This window comes from Haliaeetus albicilla, chromosome 11, assembly GCF_947461875.1.
Source record: "Haliaeetus albicilla chromosome 11, bHalAlb1.1, whole genome shotgun sequence".
Lineage (NCBI taxonomy): Eukaryota > Metazoa > Chordata > Aves > Accipitriformes > Accipitridae > Haliaeetus > Haliaeetus albicilla.
Genome location: NC_091493.1, coordinates 59 through 17526, shown reverse-complemented (window position 1 = coordinate 17526; position 17468 = coordinate 59). Strand labels below are relative to the sequence as shown.

The following is a 17468-nucleotide window of genomic DNA, read 5'->3' as shown; positions in this document are numbered from 1 at the left end:
GGTGGGACCCGCGGGACAGGGGGCTGAGGCTCACGTGGGCTCGCAGCCGGGCCAGCGTGCACAGCAGCCCAAGGGACAAAACCACGTCTCTGCTGGTGGCCTCCCTGTGTGGAGCTGCCCCTGCCCCCTGCAGATGTGCAGAGGCTCGCTGGGGGTGAGGAACAGCACCAGTGGGGCCTGGGTTAACGGGCAGGGGTCCGACGGGCCAGCCAGATGCTACTCTCCGTCCCTCTGCTCGGCCCCTGTGCCACTGCTGACCCTTGATGTCCCCCCGCCGTTCCCCACTCGTCCCCCGGTGCCCCCCTTCCGCCCCCTGCCCACACACCTGTAACCTCCTGTGACCCCCTCGGTTCCCCCCAGTGCCCCCTACTCCCCCCAGCGCGTCACTGGGCAGTGCCGTGGGGGGTCCCAGCGTGATGGGACACCGGGAGGGCGAAGCCTGCTGTGGCGATACGGTCGGGGCTCTCCCGGGCTGTTCCCTGCACCAGCGCGGGCTGGTGCTGGAGGTGGTCGTGCCGCGGTGGGAGGGGTGGCGAGGGGATCCCCATGGGCAGTGGGAGGGCACGGCAAGGCCCCAGGACCCCACGGGGAGACCCCTGCTCTGGGGTCTGTCCCGGCATGACTCCATTGTCCCCAGCCCGGGAAGACCTGAGAGGGGCCCCACAGCTGGCAGCCCCCAGCCTCGGTGTCACCCACACGTTGTCTCACCAACCGCCGGGGTGCTATCAGGGAAAGAACAGATACACTCCCCTTTCGGTGTCTTTTGATGAGCTTTAATTAACTCCGTGGTGCTGGCTGGGGCCAGGTATTGCGGAGGGATTCCTCTAGTGCCTGCCTCGCTCGGAGGTCCCTGTCGTCCTGCGGTCCCGAGAGATCTGGAACAACACCACAGGCAGCGCCGTGGGGACCTGGTCCCGGCCAGGTGCTCCCCTGGCCACCCCGCTCCAGGGACCTGTTCGCCAGGGATCTTCCCACAAAAAAAGACATCCCAAGCAGCAGTATCTCAGTAAAAGTCCTCTGACCCCTTCCTTCCCCATCTCCTGCCTTACCTCAGCAAAGAAAGCTGTAGCTGTCATCCGCAGTTTAACTGAGCAGGAATTCAGCCACGGCAAGAGGTTCTTCACCAGAGAGCGGGAGACGAGCCCAGCGTTGAGCAGGACGCTGCGCAGGGGTCACAAGCGAGGGACACACAGTTACGCAGGAAGGCCACAGGCCGGGCCTCCAAAATTCACTTGCGCCGATGCAGACACTATTCTTCAGCTCCTGACGGCTTCCCGGGCACGCCGGGAGGGTCCCAGCGGCCATTTCCCTGGGCACAGCCCTGCAGGAGTTGGCCAGATGCATCCCTGGGGCTCTTACCTGGTCAGGAGACGCACCCCCTCAGGGTGAGCCACGGGGTCTTCCAGGCGAGCCCACACTCCCCGATTCACGAGCAGCCGCGTCCATTTCTGCGCCATGCATTTGCCCAGCATCAACTCGACAGCTGAAAGGAAAATCCTGGCAAAAGAAGCAAAGCGCAAAATAAACAAACCCAATCAAACAAAACAAGTCCAAACAGCACCACCGCCAGAAACCCCAAGAACTCTCAAATCGCAGCAGGTTAGGGGAAGACTGATCTGCAGCAGAGCTAAATAGCCCTGGGATGACGCTTCACAGCCTTCCAGACTGCAGCTAACGACACTGGCATTTTCTTCATGCCCCAGACCCACCGAAGCAGAAGAAAAGCCACGCCTCTAGACTGACTCCACGCTAGGTGTCAACCAAGGCCAACACCTCATACCTCTTCCCACCAGCCTTTGGCCAAGAATGACACCAGTGCCCGCAAGAGTCACTGCTCCAGCGGGGGTCCGTTGAGGGAGTGCAATGCTATTGTGCACACAAGGGGATGCAGGAGGCAAGAGGACGGCCGTCCGCAGTATGAGCTGCGTAAGAGCTTCCTGCCTGGGAGCTGGAGTTTCTCCATGAAGGAACAGAAGTAAAACCAACCACGACGACCGCTTTCCACATCTAGGAAGTGGGGCAGGCCAAGCCCTCCCTCAGCCCCACAAAGGCACATGCCTTGGCACGGGGAACTGAAGCCAGCCCCTCCATCTGCCCCTTCGGCTCTTTACCTGCACGGCTTCTCCACATGCAGTTGTTTCCAGCTGGTCATGAGCAAAAGCTGCCTCTCCCCACCCAGCATTTCACTGGCCCACCTGAGCAGGCTGGGAAGGAGGTGGGGAAGCAGTTGCCTGAGCTCCTCCGTGCTCCTCAGGGCAAGCACCACCTCGGAGATGGCACGGGTGATCTGCAGAGAAACATGACCAAGAACCACCTGTTCAGGGAAGGCCTTTTCCCTCCAGCCTGGTTCCCCCGCCTGCCCGGGGTGGGGGGTCACTGTCCGCACTTGTCACTTCTGCGACAGCCTTGTGGCTCAGGAGTACCAAACTGCCCTGGCTCCCCACACTCCTTGAGGCCGGGCCAGCACAGCGCCCTGCGAATCTCCACGGGCACCCGCAAAGGGCACCCGACTCCCTTGCGCCCAAGTGTGAGTTAGCAAGCAGATGCCAAGCTGCAGAAATGTGTCTGCCGTTGAACGTACCGTCAGAGTCTCCAGAGCAGTCTGACAGCTGTGCTGCTCACGAGTGGAGGAGTCCGTCCCCAGGCGGTCGTTTCCTGCTCTGTTTAATTTCTCCACTAAGCACCTCAGGATCTGAATCCCAAGGATGCTTCTCCCCAGGCTCCTCCACAGCTCCACCGTGTCACTGCAAGGGAAGAGACGTTCACCCCTGAGCCCGTATCCTTGCGGTCCTGCGGTGCCCTCAAACCTCCTCACCTGCAATGGGGCTTACAATGCCCCACTCACAGCAGAGACACAAGCACGCAGTCTTGCAACACTCCAGACTGCTTGGGCAGAAAAAAAAGACCTGCTTCTCAACCGGACCCCCCCAGGGCAAGGAAGCTGCAGGGTCCCTGTTTGACTACAGTGGGGAGGTGGGTAGTGCCCGTACCTGTCCATGAGCAGACTCTTCTGGAGGAGACTGCTGATTACAGGCTCCTGGTGAAAGCGGGTGAGGAGAAACACTGCACGGAGCAGGAAGGGCCTGTGGGTGCTCTGCTGCATGTAGCTGTAAAGGGTGTTCAGGATTTTTGGCACCTGAATGGAAGAAGAGGAGAAAGAAGGGCTCCTTTACCCCCTCCTGTGGGGCCCAGACACAGTCATTCGGCACATGAGCGATGCCTGCTGCCTCGACACAGAGTCCAGATCCAGCTCGAAACCTCACGCCTTCCACCCTGCCTGACCCTGGCTCACACCTGGAGCCCAGTGTGCTCTTGGCAATCGTGCACCTGCATGCACACACGCACGCGCATGCACACGCTCACATGCACAGCCTCGGTCGCTGCATGTGCCCGGGCCCAACCCTATGAGCAGCTGCGTGCCCTGTGTGCACACAGAGGACACGGACCCATTTCACGCTCAACGCTTGGCTAACTCTCCCCATGTGTCCGTAGCGATGCAAGACCACGACCAAACACGCTCTTTGAGACCCCGCAGATGCCTTGCAGGGCCTCTGCAAGCGCACGTGTCTCCTTCCAGAGGAACCCCGTTCTCCAGGGACGCTTTTCCTTGCCTCTGCCCTCCTGAGACTGAGTTAGTCTGCACTGCTTGAGCCACTGGTGGCCCTAGAGCCCAAGCGGAGCGCAGCAGAGCGTGAGCGGAGGAGAACAGGAGCCTTGAAAGGGCAGGCACAGCACGAGGCCAGAGGCTCCCAGGCTACAGATGGGCAGCAACTAGTGGCTAAAGGAAGGGCACCTCACAGGCTGGGTAACACCACAGTCGGGGAAAGCAATGAGAGCAATGAACAACTATGCAACCTGTGGAAAACCTAGCATGCCCAGCAAAGCTCAGAGTAGATGGAACTGGGGACCAGTGAAGAAAGAGAAGGGTGAGGTGGGTCCCAGGGCAGGGAGGACTGACAGTGACCCCAGAGGAAGGGGAGGAATGGCAAGGCTGGTGCCTCCCAGTGCCTCACTCATGGGAAGGACCCGGACCAATGGCAGACTTTGGACAAGAAGTGCCCATAGCCTTGTCACCAGCTGGAGCAGGCGCCAGCAGCGGGTGCTAATGCACGACTCGGACCATCGGTAGCCCCTTGGCCCGGCACACAGGCGGCATTTCTTGAGCCCATGCCAACTGCACAGGGTGTAGTGCAACAGCCAACAGGAGAAAAGACAAGTCTAATGGAAAAAAAGCTCTCCTTTACCTCCTGGACTATCTCCTTTCTGCATTCCACCAGGAAGATGAACACCCACTTTCTCACTGCTCTTGCACGTGGGGGCATGACATGCAGCAAGCTGTCCAGGATGGCAGTCAGAAAGTCCACAGCCTGTGCTGCAGGGATGCACCTGCAAACAGCCTGGAGAGAAGTCAGGAACAGGAGAGCCCGCATCACAGCTCTGCCCCAGCGATTCGGAAAGGAAAGGCAACTTGACGGGACTGTTAGTTCAGCAGTCATGGAGGGGCCAGTCTCTTGACCCTCCTGCTGTGCCTACAGTGCTGTTTACATCTGGTGCAGCTAACCGATTTGGAAGCGTCTACCCCCTTGTTGTTTGCTTATATACCAAATTGGTATTCTGACAAGAGCACTCACGCACACACACGTGTGTGCAAACGCACACATCACGGTGTCTGCTCCAGCGTGCCTAAAGGACGGTCTTGCCTCAGAGCCTCCTGCTACTTGCTAACAACAGCTGTCCTGGACAGCCCGCTCTGGAGACAGAGACTCTGGAGGGGAGCAGGGAGACGCGCAGGAGCCCAGGAGCTGGGCCCCCACCCCACCCCACTGTTTCGGGGCCAGTTACCTTTGTTATTTGGGTACAGGTCTCCTCAAAAGCCTCGGTGTCCAGGCTGTTCAGCTCCTCACAAAGGCACCAGATCTCATCTGCCTGCGGCACCTTCATGCTCTTGGCTGGAACAAACAGCAGGAGAGAAGAGGAGTCACGTCTACAGAAAGCCAACCTCTGGCCCCAGATACCAATAACGGAGAACCCCCGTGGTGGCAGGGAAGGCCACAGGGAAAGCCAGGGCCCTCCTGAACTTGGGGCAGCGGGATTTCCTGAGCCCGATAAATGGCTGACAAATCCCGGGCTGGAAAGAGCCCTCTTCCTCCTTAAACCTTTTGCTGGGGCTTCAGGGTTTCAGCAGCCTCTGCTCCTAGCAGCTGCGTCCCCTATTCCCACACAGGCCACCATCGTCTCTGGGAGGCAGGAAACCTCCCTGTGACTTCCTCAGCACAGGCAGACCCTGCTGCCTGAAGAGGAAAGGGTGCAAACACAACCCTTTGCAGCACGCTCTGGGCCTGCAGCTCAGATCCCTCCTCCCTGCCCAGTTTGCTCTGGGCAGCAAATTGGTTTCCTCTCTTGTGCTCCACAGGAGATTTCTTCCCTGCCAGGGATGACTTTGGAGACTGCCTGGGTAGCTGCCTGTCTCTCCAGGCTGAAGGCAGGGAGCGAGGGGGAAGGCACCCTCTGAAACGTCGGGGACCTCATCCGAGCGAGTTGTCTGACCACCCTCTGTCTCTCCTGGACCGTGGAGAGGGACAGACGTGGAGGGGGACAGTCCCCAGCATTGGTGACGAAGTCCTGCTCTCAGACAGCAGTGAGGGATGGCCCTGACCACCCAACCTCACGCACGCCCCGGGGAGGTGGGACTCAGCAACACTCTCTCAGGGATCCTTCCTGAGATGGGCAGGGGGGCAGAGGGCTAACAGGGTGGGGGCACAAAACCAGCCGAGCACGTTGCCTCCCCCTTCCCTCCACGGGACCCCGGTGGCGCCAGGCCAGGAAGGGAGGGAGGGAGGACCGGGCTGAGCAAGGCTGGGAAGCGCCTGCTCTCCTCACCTTGCATTTGGAGAAGGTAGCCAAGGCAGACCCATGCCCTCTGGCGGCACGTGTCCAGGCAGTCGCTGGTCAGAGACCCCAGCAGTCCCACCAGGGAGCCGAACTGCTTGTAGGGACATCCTCTCTGCAGGGGACAGCAGCAGGAAAAAGGTTGCAGGCAGCCCCAGCGCCCGCTCGCCTCTACTGCCCAGACTGCTCCCTGGGCAGCGACCAGGCAGAAGGGCAGGCAGAAGGGCTGCCCCATAATCCCAGGGGCCCCGAAAGCCAGCACCCAGCCGGGCAGGGCTCCTTTCCAGGGCCACGAATGGTGGGAATGGGGCACCAGGGCACGCGGAGGGTCCCTACTCACCGTGAGCTCACATCGCTCCTTGCAAGCGCCCAGCACGTGGGTGCAAAGCCGCAGGGCTCTCTCCCGCTCCCATTCTTTGGCTGAGGTGAGCCAGCCCTTCAGGACCTGGGGCAGGGGACATCTCTCTCGCAACAGGAATCTTTCTCTCCCCGAGATCCCTCTCCCTCTCCCTTCTTCTCTGGCCCCTTCCTGGCGCATCCCCCGCCCCACCAAGCACCGGCCCTGCAGCCTCCACCGCCTCGCGCTCTGCAGCCGCCTCTGCCCTGCGTCAGGTCTTGCTTCCCTGCTGGCGTCTCCCTGCTCCGGCCTTCCCCCCAGGGCTGCTCTCGCCCAGCTCAGGGCTGGCTCTTGGCTTTCCCTCCACCAGGGCCCACTTCGCTGCCTGTCCTGAGGCTGCAGTGGCCGGGCGCTCCTGACCCCCAGCCCCGGCCAGATGCACAGCCCCAGAGCAAGGAGCCAAAGCCCCATTTGTCTGGAGGAAAGGTATCCACCTCCTATCACCCACTAAGGTCTCGATTCTCTGCCCTGGCAACCCTTTCCCTGTTGCCCCGTGGCTACTCACGTGGAACACTTTGCAAAAGCAGGCAGAGGTCGCCTCAGCCTCCAGAAGGGTTTCTATGAGGTGGCCCAGCTCTTCCATGCCTCTCCTGTGCAGAAGCTAAAAGCAGCAAAGGAGAGCTGAGGCTATGCATCATGGGGGCTGCCAGGGCGTGCTGAGGTGGGATCCTGACCCAGAGGTGGGCAGGCACTGGCCGGTGGGTACCTCCATGTTCACAGCTGCCCTCACACTCTTCCTTCCCTTTTTCATCTGCTCCTCGGAAGGATGGGACAAAACACTCCGGCAGCACACTGCCAGCAGGTTGCGATTTTCCTTCCCGCTCAGAGGCGGCCTCAGCTTGCTGGCCAGAGGAAAAAGGGAGACAAAACAGAAAGGGGATTTACTAGCCCTCTCCAGGGTGGTTTAAACCACAACTGAGTCCCTCCTAATCGAGGGCCCCAAATCCAACCCCCCCAGCCCATGCCAGCGAGCACTGCCTTCAGCTCCAGCAATTCCTACCTCCTCCCAGGCAGCAGGCAACCCCCCCTCCCCAGGTTAAGGAACCCCTGGGGCTCCCTTCTTCTGGGAGACACCTGGAATGGGGAACACCCTCCCGCTCCACAGCCCCAGCAGCTCCTGGCCCCATGCTCGAGCTGGGCTGGGGCACACTGGGAGTGCCCAGAGCCTGGGGAACAGACCTCACCTCAACTCCTCCAGGGCCTGAAACACTCCATACACCAGGGAGTCCCAGGGCTCCCTCTTTATCCAGTCCTGCAAGTCCCAGAGACAAGTGCAGAGTTGGCAGCGGGCAGGGACACGGGACAGCCCTCCCGCCGCCCCGGGGACAGGCTCTGCTGCCAGGCCTGGGCAGGCGCTGCCCCATCTCCCCCACGGAACCCCAAAGGCACTGCAGGAGGGACCCTGCTCCTCAGCCACAGCCAGCCAGTACCAGCACCCAAGGGCCCCACCAGCTGCGGACACAGCTCCAGGAGCTCACGTGAAGCCGAGAGGCCATCGTGCCTCTGGGGAAACCAGGCTGATGGCGCAGCCCAAAACTCCCCCGTGTGACGGCTCCAGCTACGGACACTCACCAGCAGGGTGCACATCGCCTCCTGCTTTAAGGAGAGCTCAAAGCTGCCGCAGTCGCCCACAGCCTGGATGGCACAACTGACCTCGGCGATGCTCTGCACCAGGGCGAGCTTGAGCTGCAAGTCCTGAGGCCAAAGAGAGCAAAGCACCCCTTGAACTCTTTGAAGGGCCGAGAGGTGGAAGAGGAGCATGGGCAGGGGGAACCCACGGAGGGCTTGCATCTGGACGTTGAGGACAAACCCCTCCTTGGGAGGTCTTTAGGAAGAGACCGCCCATCTCGGTACACCCCAGCCCCGAGGGGCCGGAGCTGGGGCACCCAGGCATCCCCACCCTACGCGCCCTGTGCTCCTACCCTCTCTTTATCTCTGGAGAGCCTCAGGATGTTGCCCATGATTTCTTTATCCACATAGGTGAGCAGCTGCTCCTTGGGGGCATGCAGTGCAATGCCGCTGTAGGTGCGCATGAGAGCAGCACGAATGGTCCGGGTTCTCTTCATCTTCTGCCGCCACTGTACCTGTGTCGACAGAGATGCCCTGAGACATCAGCCCCGGGACTCCTGCGGCGGGCTCCTGCGGCAGGCCCTGCCCCGCACCCTCGCCGGCTCTTTGTTTCCCCCAGCACCTCCCAGCAGCTCCCCAAGCTGCGAGTGCTGGGGCTGGGAGTTGTTCCCACCCCGCAGCTTGAGTTCTCTCTCTCGGAGAGGGAGGAGGTGCAGCCAGCATCGCACACGCTGCTGGCTGTTATACCACTGACTCGAGAGGTCGAGGAGCTGTCTGGAACCTTTCTGCGGACAGGTACCCGACATAGCCTGTCACGGTCCTGCTCAGAGCCGTGCAGCCCGTGCGGGTCAGTGGCGCAGATGAGCCCGGTCTGCTCACCTCCCCAGGCCAGGCTGCACTGCTCTCTCTGCAGGGCCCTGCCCTGCCCAGAAAGGCTTCCCCACAGCCCCCAGGTGGGGAGCAGAGCCAACGAGACCTCACCAGGCTCCTGCTCCCAGCCCTCAGCTTTGAGGAAGGGGCAGAGTGTCACACTGTGCCCACCCCCTTGTCACCAGCTCCTGCTGAAGTTAAGTCAGGGCAATGCGGCTGCGAGCAAGCAAGCAAGCAAGCAACTGCTGCAGCTGCCCCAGCTGGGTGGCTCTGATCCACCAGGTGCCAAACCCCATCCTCTCCAAAGACACCTCAGGGGCCCCAAGGCCAGGATGTCCCCTCTGAAACACAGGTCTCGGGTAGCTCTTCCGAGAAGGTTAATCTAAAGGCAGCTGCCACAGGGTGGCTGCTGCAGGTGTAGAAGTGGAAAGAAGGCCAAAAAAGGAAAGCCAACCAGCAAGCCCCTCGTTCCTTTACCTTCCAGCCCGTGGAACCCTGGCAGGACCAGTCTCTGGTGACAGCGGCAGAGAACATAGTCACCGTGTCCAAGACCAGGTGGAAGTGGCTCTCGGCAGCGTGGGACACAACAGAAATCATTCCCTGCAACCACGGAGAAACGGGGAGTCGGTTCCAGTCCAGGCATTCAGCCGTGGCCAGCGACAGTGGCCAGGCAGGACGTTGCAGCAAGCAGGAAACAGCAGCAACGGGGAAAGGAAGGAGGTCTGGAGCTGGCCCAGGAGCAGCCCTCCCTCTCCCCCAGGAAAATCCAGGGGATGCTCAGGACAGGAGCATCACCTCACCTTGGCCTCAGACAGCTCCACAGGGTTTGTCTCCTGGAGGAACCTCAGCACCTGCCCTTGGACGTGTCTGAGGTCCTGACAAGCTGCCAGCACCGTCCCAAGAGCCTTGTACAGGAAAAGCTGAAAGAGAAGAAGCCGAGCCCGAGATGCAGTCATGGCCCGACCCGTCAGGAGAGGGCTGGCCCCAGATGGACCCCACCACCTCCGGGAGCAGGCAGAGCCGGCCACGATGCCAGGCTGTGGCCAGCCGCTGGGGCAGCCCAGGGGAAACGCCTTTTGGGGACGAGGGGAAGGAAAGCAGTGAAATCTGCCTGCGTGGGCAGAGCACCAGCGCCAGCTCCAGCCCCAGTGCCGGGCAGGACACACACCTTCTCCCAGGAGCCGGCAGCAGAGCTGCCCAGCCGCTGGCTCAGCTCCTGGCTCAGGCCTACGGTCCAGGCCTTGTCCTCCACGGGCTCCAGCGACGCTCGCAGAAACTGGTGTGAACGGGAAAGGAAGCCAGCGTTCCCCTGACCTTGGCCAGGGCCCTTTCCACGCTCACGTGTCCCGGGATGCTGCGGGGGAGAGCTGCCGGGAACGGCAGTCTCTTCCCTCACCCCACCCAACCCTCTTTTCACCAGCTTCCCTCTTCGCCTAACGCCTCATGTGAGACCCCCCGGCAGGCCGGACTTAGAGGAGGAGGCAGCGCTAAGGCGCGTGCCACAGCGTTAGAGGGCATTAGCCACCAGCCGTGGCACGTGTGCAGGCAGCAGCTCCTCTTGAGCGGGCAGGCACCTACTGCCGGGGGAGGCGCAGGGTGCTCAGGAGGTGCCCCCACCTCCTGGTGCCTACACAGGCAGCCCCGAGCTTCCTCCCACAACTTTGCTCCCTCTTCTCCCCCCTCGATTTGTGACACCCCCCGCAAGGATGCTGTACCTTAAGCACACGGCGCTCCCACTCTGCAGAGGCCAGGGAGCTCTCAGTTCTGCCTAGGAAGCAAGAGGAAGCAAAAGCTCTCGCAGCTGTTTAAGCTCACACCAAAGACGAGTCCGGCGCTCTCCTCTGCGGTCCGACCTCCCAAAAGTCCCAGGCCACCAGGCTAGAGAGGGCCTACGCGAAAGCCCTCGCGAGGCCAAAGACACAGGAGGGATCCCAGGGGCGGTCGTCAGAGGCATTGACTCAATCTGGGGAAGGACGCACTGGCCGCAGCAGATCCCCACTGAGCGACTGCAGCTCCCACAACAACTCCAACCACCCAGTCCCAACACACATTTTCTCCCGAACCACCCATTGCCTTTTGCCCATTTCCAGCCCTTCTCCCAGGCTACTGCCGAGGACAGCTGCTGCAAACCTCGCCTGGCCTGGGGACTTGGTCCTCCAAAGCCGAGGGCTGCACCCCCTCCAGGAGCACCAGTCCCGTCCCTCTCCCAGACACCATCCTTGGGTGATGCCAAGACGTGCCCTCCGAGGGGACATCAACGGCCCCGTCCATCCCCTGGGCCGAACTGATGCCAGGGGACAGCTGCCCCCAGCCTCAGCACCGGCTCCCTGGAAGGGGAAAGGCAGCAGAGCAAGTGCTGGGGAACTGGGGACAATTGCCCTCCGTCGCGCGCCGGGCAGCTGCGTTTTCCTGCCCCCCTCCCTCCCCTCCAGCCTCTCCCTCCCCACCTGCACTTTACCTTCCAGGTACTGCAGCAGGAGGGGGATCTCGGTCGCCCACGCCGCCCCCAAGCCTCTGTGGATCCTGCCGTGGAGGGCCTGCAGCAGCTGCAAGGCAGCGACTGCGCGTTCGCGGCTCGGGTAAGGAGCTGCCGCCACCACCTAGAGGAGGGCAGGGGAGAAGGGTCGCTCCTGCTGCCAGAGCCACAGCTTCTCCCAGGAGGGAGCTCGGTGCCGCTTGGCTGGCAGCAGGCAGCCGATGGCTTCACCCAGGGCGCTGCCAGCCCTGAGAACGGAGTGGGATCCCTGATGGGCTCGGGCATGCTGCCTCCTCCTTGGGGGCTCCCGGCGCTGGCCTCAACAGCATCTCTGCCCCGGGATCTCCCACCACCCCTGGCCAGAAAAGCTCTTTCCCCAGGGCCCCGCTACTCACCAGCAGTCGAGCCAGCAGGGCCTGGGGAGCCGGCAGCCGGGCTGTGGGGAGGCAGAAAGGCTGGGTGAGCCGACGAGCCTCACGCCTCCCATAGCCCCACACAGGGCTGAGGGCTGAGAGCAGCTGCGCTGCAATAGCGCCGGCTGGGGGGCTCCCCAGGGCTGCCCAGCAGGAGATGAAGGCAGCTCCAGCATGGCCAGGAGCGAGCCCCGGCTCACCAGGAGAGCGCTGCGAGCAGGAGAGCCAGGCCTCTGCGCCGGGCAAGGGGCCACGCAGGGCAGAGCCCCTCGTGCCCAGCAGCAGAGCCTGTCTCTGCCCTTTGCTTTTCCTGGGCTCCTGCTCAGGGCTGGTGGGGCGCAGGGAGACGCGGGCTGGCCTGACCCCTGGCCAAACCCAGCAGCAGCACTCGCTGGGGCTCCTACCTTGCTCCTGGGAGTCCATGGCATCCGGCTCCTCCTCCTCCTCCTCCTCCTCGCACCCCGCTCTCTCCCGTCTCTCAACCAGGGCTCGGAGACAGCGGGAGAGCGGGATCAGCATGCCGCTGTACTGGGCTGGCACCACGTACTGCAGCAGCCTCGGCCACAGGAGCTGCAGAGAAGAACCGGGCAATTCGCCACACTGGCATTTCCGCTCAGCGCGAGGACGAAAAGGACGGTCTGCATTTCCCTGAGCCTGGTGCGCTTCAGCGCAGGAGGGGACAGGTTCAGGGCATGGGGGAGCACACGGAAAAATGTCCTGAAGGCAAGAAGTGGCCACAGCAGCAGGACAGAGGGCAACTTACTTTGGTCATCCCTCTCAGAGTGACGTCCAGTGAGCCCACGATGTCCAGGCACAGGGCTCGAATTGCTCCATCCTCTGGGTTTTCCCAGGCAAAAAGGCCTCCTGCCACCTGTAAGACAGAGTTGGCAAACCCCCAGTTACCTTCAGCTCCCAACTGATGAGGCTCAGGCACGCCTCACCAGTGCTCCTCTTGCTCCTGTGCCTGCCTCCCTCCCGATGGCCAGACGGACCCAGCTCGAGGACCGGGTCCCAGACCCTGGGAAGGACTGGGAAGCCTGGGAGCAGACAGTGCCGCTGCTTGTCTACTCGGTCCCCTGGGGCCCAAATGCTGCTGTCGTGCCACCAAAGCAGAGGTGAGGAACGTGCCCTTCAGCAAGGCTGTGCTCAGTGCCAGCCCTGGAGGCAGCACACCCAGCCCGACGGATGTGGAGGAGCACCCAGAAGCCCTTTCCTTTGCCCTGCTCCCAAAGCAGAGCCTCCCCGAGCCTCAGAGCGACGCACATGGATCTCCCAGCTAGAGGGAAGGTGCGGCCAGAGGGAACGTCCTCGGCGAGTCAGCGGGAGGCTCGGCCATCCCCAGCTTTCACCTCCTGGGCACCCAGCTGAATGCTGGGAAATGCTCACCACAGGGACTGCCAAACGGCCCGTCCCCTTGCCAGAAGGGATGTGGGCCCCCAGACTGTTACTGGATGGGCAGGGTGTGCTTTGGAGGGCCAGAGCACGAGAACACCACAGAAAGCTCCTCTAGCCAGGCCCACCTGTCTGCACTGGCTGTCTTTTGCTCACCGTCCATCAGCATTTAAGGATGGAAGATGTCCTGCCCCTACAAGACCCTCCCTTTGCAAGGCGGCTTTGCCGAAGGCGCCTGTGGGCACAGCTCGGCACCACAGTGCCGGGTGGCATGCCGAGGTGTAAACCCACACCATCCACTGACATCTCCACCAACATCGGCACAGACGCCCACGAGGAACGGCCATTCGGAAGCGGCTCTGATGGCAGTGCCAGTGCCGATGGCTCTGCAGCATGGAGCTCTCAGCACGGTCCAGGCACTGGCCAAAAAAACCAGCCCTGGGTGTCCTGCTCTGCCCTTACCAGTCTGCCCGAGGTCCGGCTGAACTCGCTGAAGATGTGCCCCACCACATCCCATGGCCAGCAGCTCTGGGATCCGGAGCTGAGCAGCTCCCTGCTGAACTCCAGAACTGCCCTCCGCACCTGCCAGGGGAGAGTGTGGTTATGACCCTCCTGTTCAAAACCCAAAGGGTTGGCGCCTTTGTGGCTCGCAGAGAGGTGGCAAGGCCACGGCAGAAGCTTTCGCTCCTGGCGTCAGGGCTGGGCTTCAGCACCGGGCTGGACGGGCATTTGCCCCACAGAGCGCAGAGACCTCCCCGCTCTGCCCTGCCAGCTCTCCCCAGGGATGAGCCATCAGCCACCACCTGGGCAACGCGCCTGCACTTCCCCAGGCCCCCTGGCTCTGTCCCAAGGGAAAGGGTTTCTCTGCCTCCCCTGGCGGCACCCTCCCTTCCCAAACCAGTTCACCTGGGCACTGGGGTCACTGCACAAGGAGCGCATGGCCTCCACCAGCTGGGGCAGCTTCTCTCTCGCCGCAGGTGCTGGAAGAGATACGGAGAGGTGTGCATTGAGGCAGAGCCCCAGTGGCAGAAGGGATCCCCTGAAGCTTCCAATGGGACAGAAGAGCGGGGCCTGACTGGCTTCACGGGAAGCAGCGGCGTAGCCGGAGCAACCCCACTTCCAGAGGCTATTTTACGGGGACCGAAGGCCATGGCAACAGAGAGAACAAGAGAAACAGCACGGGTACGAGCAGCTCCTGTGCAAAGCAGCCCACCTGCCCGCCCACCAGCCTGCCCGTGCTACAGAGCTTGGAGCGTCGTCCCTGGTGTGCCGGCATTTCTAACTGCCGGGGGAGAGCCCTGCTGCGGGGCGTCAGCTCGGCTGGGGGACCCGCTCTTCGCAGCTCCTTTTGGGTGCCGGTGCACCACTTTCGGCCCGTTCCTGCTGTCAGCCCAGCAGCCCCAACCCCTGCCTTGCGTCCCTGGTCTGTGGCACTGACCGTCAGCGCGGGCCAGCACTCCCAGCAGGCCCAGGGCTGCCACGCAACCGGCCTCACTCCCACCGCTCAGCTGGGAGTGCAGAAACATGCCTGTCTCCTCGGGGCGCATTCGTGCTGCGGGGAAGAAATCGCATTCTGCGTCAGCAGGCAGCTGTCCCCAACAGCCAAGGACAGGGCGAGAGCTGCCACGGCACGGCGGGCCATCGCCCAGTCTCCTCTCCTTACCCTGCAGCATGATGCAGCGGGACAGCACTGCCTTCTGGGCCGGGCCAGGCTCCTCGGTCACATCAGGGAGCTGTGGGAACAAGATCCATTTTAGAGAAAGTGGCATCAGTGCTGAGAGGGACTGAAAATTAATGGTGCTCTCCGTTCTCCTCTCCCTGGGCACTCTGGGCATGGGACCCACAGCCGAAACCCAGCCCACCCCACGGTGGCCCCGGGCACACACAGAGGTTTGCGGCAGCCCAGGCTGCCCAGGAGCTGAGGCTGAGCAGCGCTGAAAGGCTGCCCTCAGGGTGCTGGCGCTCCAGAGTCCTCCTGCGACTTGGCCGAGAGGGAAGTGGCTGTGGGAACCGGGCTGCCCCTCAGGCCCGTTCCAAACAGCCAGGATCAGGCCTCCTGCAGCCTTAACATGGCACCCGGATCGAAGTCCTGGCATACTCCAGGCCTGCAGGAAGGTCCCAGTGGAGGAACGCCCTGCTCTGCCCTGCCAGCCGGCAGGTCTTTCCCCTCCGTGGCAATCACGGGTGCAGGCCCCAGGCTTGCGGCAGGGCGCAGGGCTCCCCTTACCTGGCGGCGCACAGCGGTGCTGATGGCAAGAGCCGTGCCCTGCGGCATTGGGGTCTGAACTCCCTCCAGTATCTCCAGGACATAGCTGAGGCTCTACAAGAGAACGGGGGGGAAGAGGAGGCTAAAGCCACCTAAAGGCACTTGGGAAGGGAGAAACCCAGCACATCTGGGATAAGGGGAGCCCCTAACATCAGCTCCCGGGGAAAAGCCCGATGAGCAGAGCAGCATCAAGAGGGTCTCTTTCCTCGGAACCGAGCCCGGGCTTGACAACTCAGTTTCCCACTCATCAGACCTCGCCAGTCGCCGCATGGGACTGGGCATGGCCCTGGGCATTCGGGCAAAGCTCTTCCTGCACACAGAGCCCCAGGGAGCTGGCAATGCCTCCCTTCCCGAGCAGATGAGCCCCAGGGACTCTTGCCTCCCTCCCGCCCTGCCCCGGGTTTCTCCTTTTCTGCCCAAAGAGCCCAGGAAACCTCAGGCCTCCTCTGCTCTTCCTGTTCCTTCTCTAAGGGCTTCCCAGCTCCTCCTGGCACCCCACAGCTCCCCAGTGCCTCTTAGCACTCGCGCAGACCCACCCCAGCAGCCACGCCAGGCCCTGCGCAACATCTCACCTTGGTGAGCCGGGAGTTGTCTCGGACCTCCTGGTATTGCTGCAGGAGCCAGAGGAGCTGCTCCCAGGTATGCTCTCGGTACTGCTCCTCATGCAGAAGGACCTCCAGCATGGCAGCCACTGCCCCGAGGACAGCCTGCTTGTCCTGAAGAGGGAAGGGAGAGGCTCCGCTTGGAGGGCTGAAGGTCTGCCTAGTGCTCAGCATCCCCTGGACACCGGTCTGCCCTTCCCACTGGGAGGGGTTTCCCTTTCCCTTCTGCCCTGCAGAAGAAGGGCTCGCTCCAGAGGAGAGAGAGCACTTCCCCACCCTGCTACCCCAGCCCTCCCTGCAGAAAGGCCCCAAGGCTCGGCTGCTTCCCGTTGGGAAGCCCCCCTCCCCTCGGCCCTCTGCTCGCGCCCCACTGGGCACAGACGGACCCAGCGCCACGGACATCCCTGCTGCAGCCCCAGGCGTGGAAAGCAGCACTTCTCACCTCTTCCTCCTTGCAGTCCAGCCAATTTGCCACCACATAGCGGAAGACCGGGTAAATGGCTTCACAGAACTGTGCTACCCCCTTGCGAGGGAAGGGGCATTGCTCCCAGCTGCAGAGGTATGTACTGACTCCTTTCGACCATTGCTCCAGGACTGCACCAGGACAAAGGAAAAGGGAGCATGTGAGAGTCTGCAGCAGGGACGGTACCTTGCGTTCACGCCCAAGCCTGCTTTAAGGACGGTCCCAGGCTCGGCAGGGCTCAGCCCAGCACTAGATCTGGATCCGAGGGCAATCTGTGCTCTTGAGGTGCCTGGATTCAAACACCCCACCGTTTCTCTCCTCCTCACACCCATCGCACCTTCTCCTCCTCAACGGCCCCTTCCCCTCCAGCATTTCCAACTGCACATCCTTCCCTTCCCTTCTCCCTTCCCCTCCCTTTTCCCTTCCCTTCCCTTCCCTTCCCTTCCCTCATACTCGCCCTTTCAGAGCAGGGAGTTTAATCCCAGAGGGAAGCGGGGGAACAGAAACCATGGGAAGGGACCCAGGAGTTTCTCCGTGCAGCGCTGCCGTGTCCCGCCCACAGAAACCTCCTGGCCTTCCCCCGCTCCTCCTATACACTCGCTGCAGTTTGGGATTGCCCCGGGCTCACACCCACCACGTTCCCTCTGAGATCACATGGAGGCATCGAAGGCCGCCCCTGCCCCTAGGACCCCAGCCAAGGAGCCGACACTCACCACTGCAGACGGCATGCAGGACCTCGCCGCTCCCCACCTGGGTCAGCACGGCGCGCAGGGCGAGCAGCGTCATTCCCACAAAGGGGATGCACCGCAGGGCTGCAGAGGAGGCAGGGACAGAGGGACCGAGAGGGTCGGTGAGAGACACGGGAGACTGGGGTCCATCCCTGCCAGGGCTGGGGCTGCTGGGCCACGCAGGACGTGCCGGAGGGCGTGGGACGGGCTGCCTTCCCCAGGGGGGAAGCCCTTTGGGGAAATGGGGAGGACGGTGGGGGGCCAAGACCCCACGGGTTTGTCTCCAACAGGTTCCCACCCTTTGGGAACTGGCATCGGGCTGATAAGGCAGAGCTGCCAACTGGCCCTGGCACGGAACAAGGAGGCACGGCAACTCCGTAGCCCCCCAGTTCAACACAGGGCG

At 62.5% G+C, this 17468-nt stretch overlaps 1 protein-coding gene across 1 annotated transcript; it reads right to left on the bottom strand.

The window, feature by feature from the left end:
* Positions 1–757: 757 nt before the first annotated feature.
* Positions 758–17264, bottom strand: LOC138687660 (maestro heat-like repeat-containing protein family member 2B). The gene is made up of 29 exons (XM_069795728.1): positions 17051–17264; positions 16317–16468; positions 15845–15988; positions 15234–15326; positions 14445–14739; positions 13913–13986; positions 13469–13588; positions 12378–12485; positions 11597–12184; positions 11184–11325; positions 10441–10493; positions 9894–10001; positions 9526–9645; positions 9203–9325; positions 8209–8370; positions 7859–7981; positions 7471–7538; positions 6993–7128; positions 6792–6887; positions 6230–6334; positions 5881–6004; positions 4843–4949; positions 4245–4397; positions 2991–3136; positions 2582–2744; positions 2112–2287; positions 1360–1497; positions 1050–1161; positions 758–875 (listed from the first exon to the last, which is right to left on the bottom strand). Exons 1-29 carry the CDS (start codon positions 17121–17123, stop codon positions 825–827), a joined length of 4053 nt encoding a protein of 1350 aa, XP_069651829.1. The 5' UTR covers positions 17124–17264; the 3' UTR covers positions 758–824.
* Between the last annotated feature and the right edge of the window lie 204 nt (positions 17265–17468).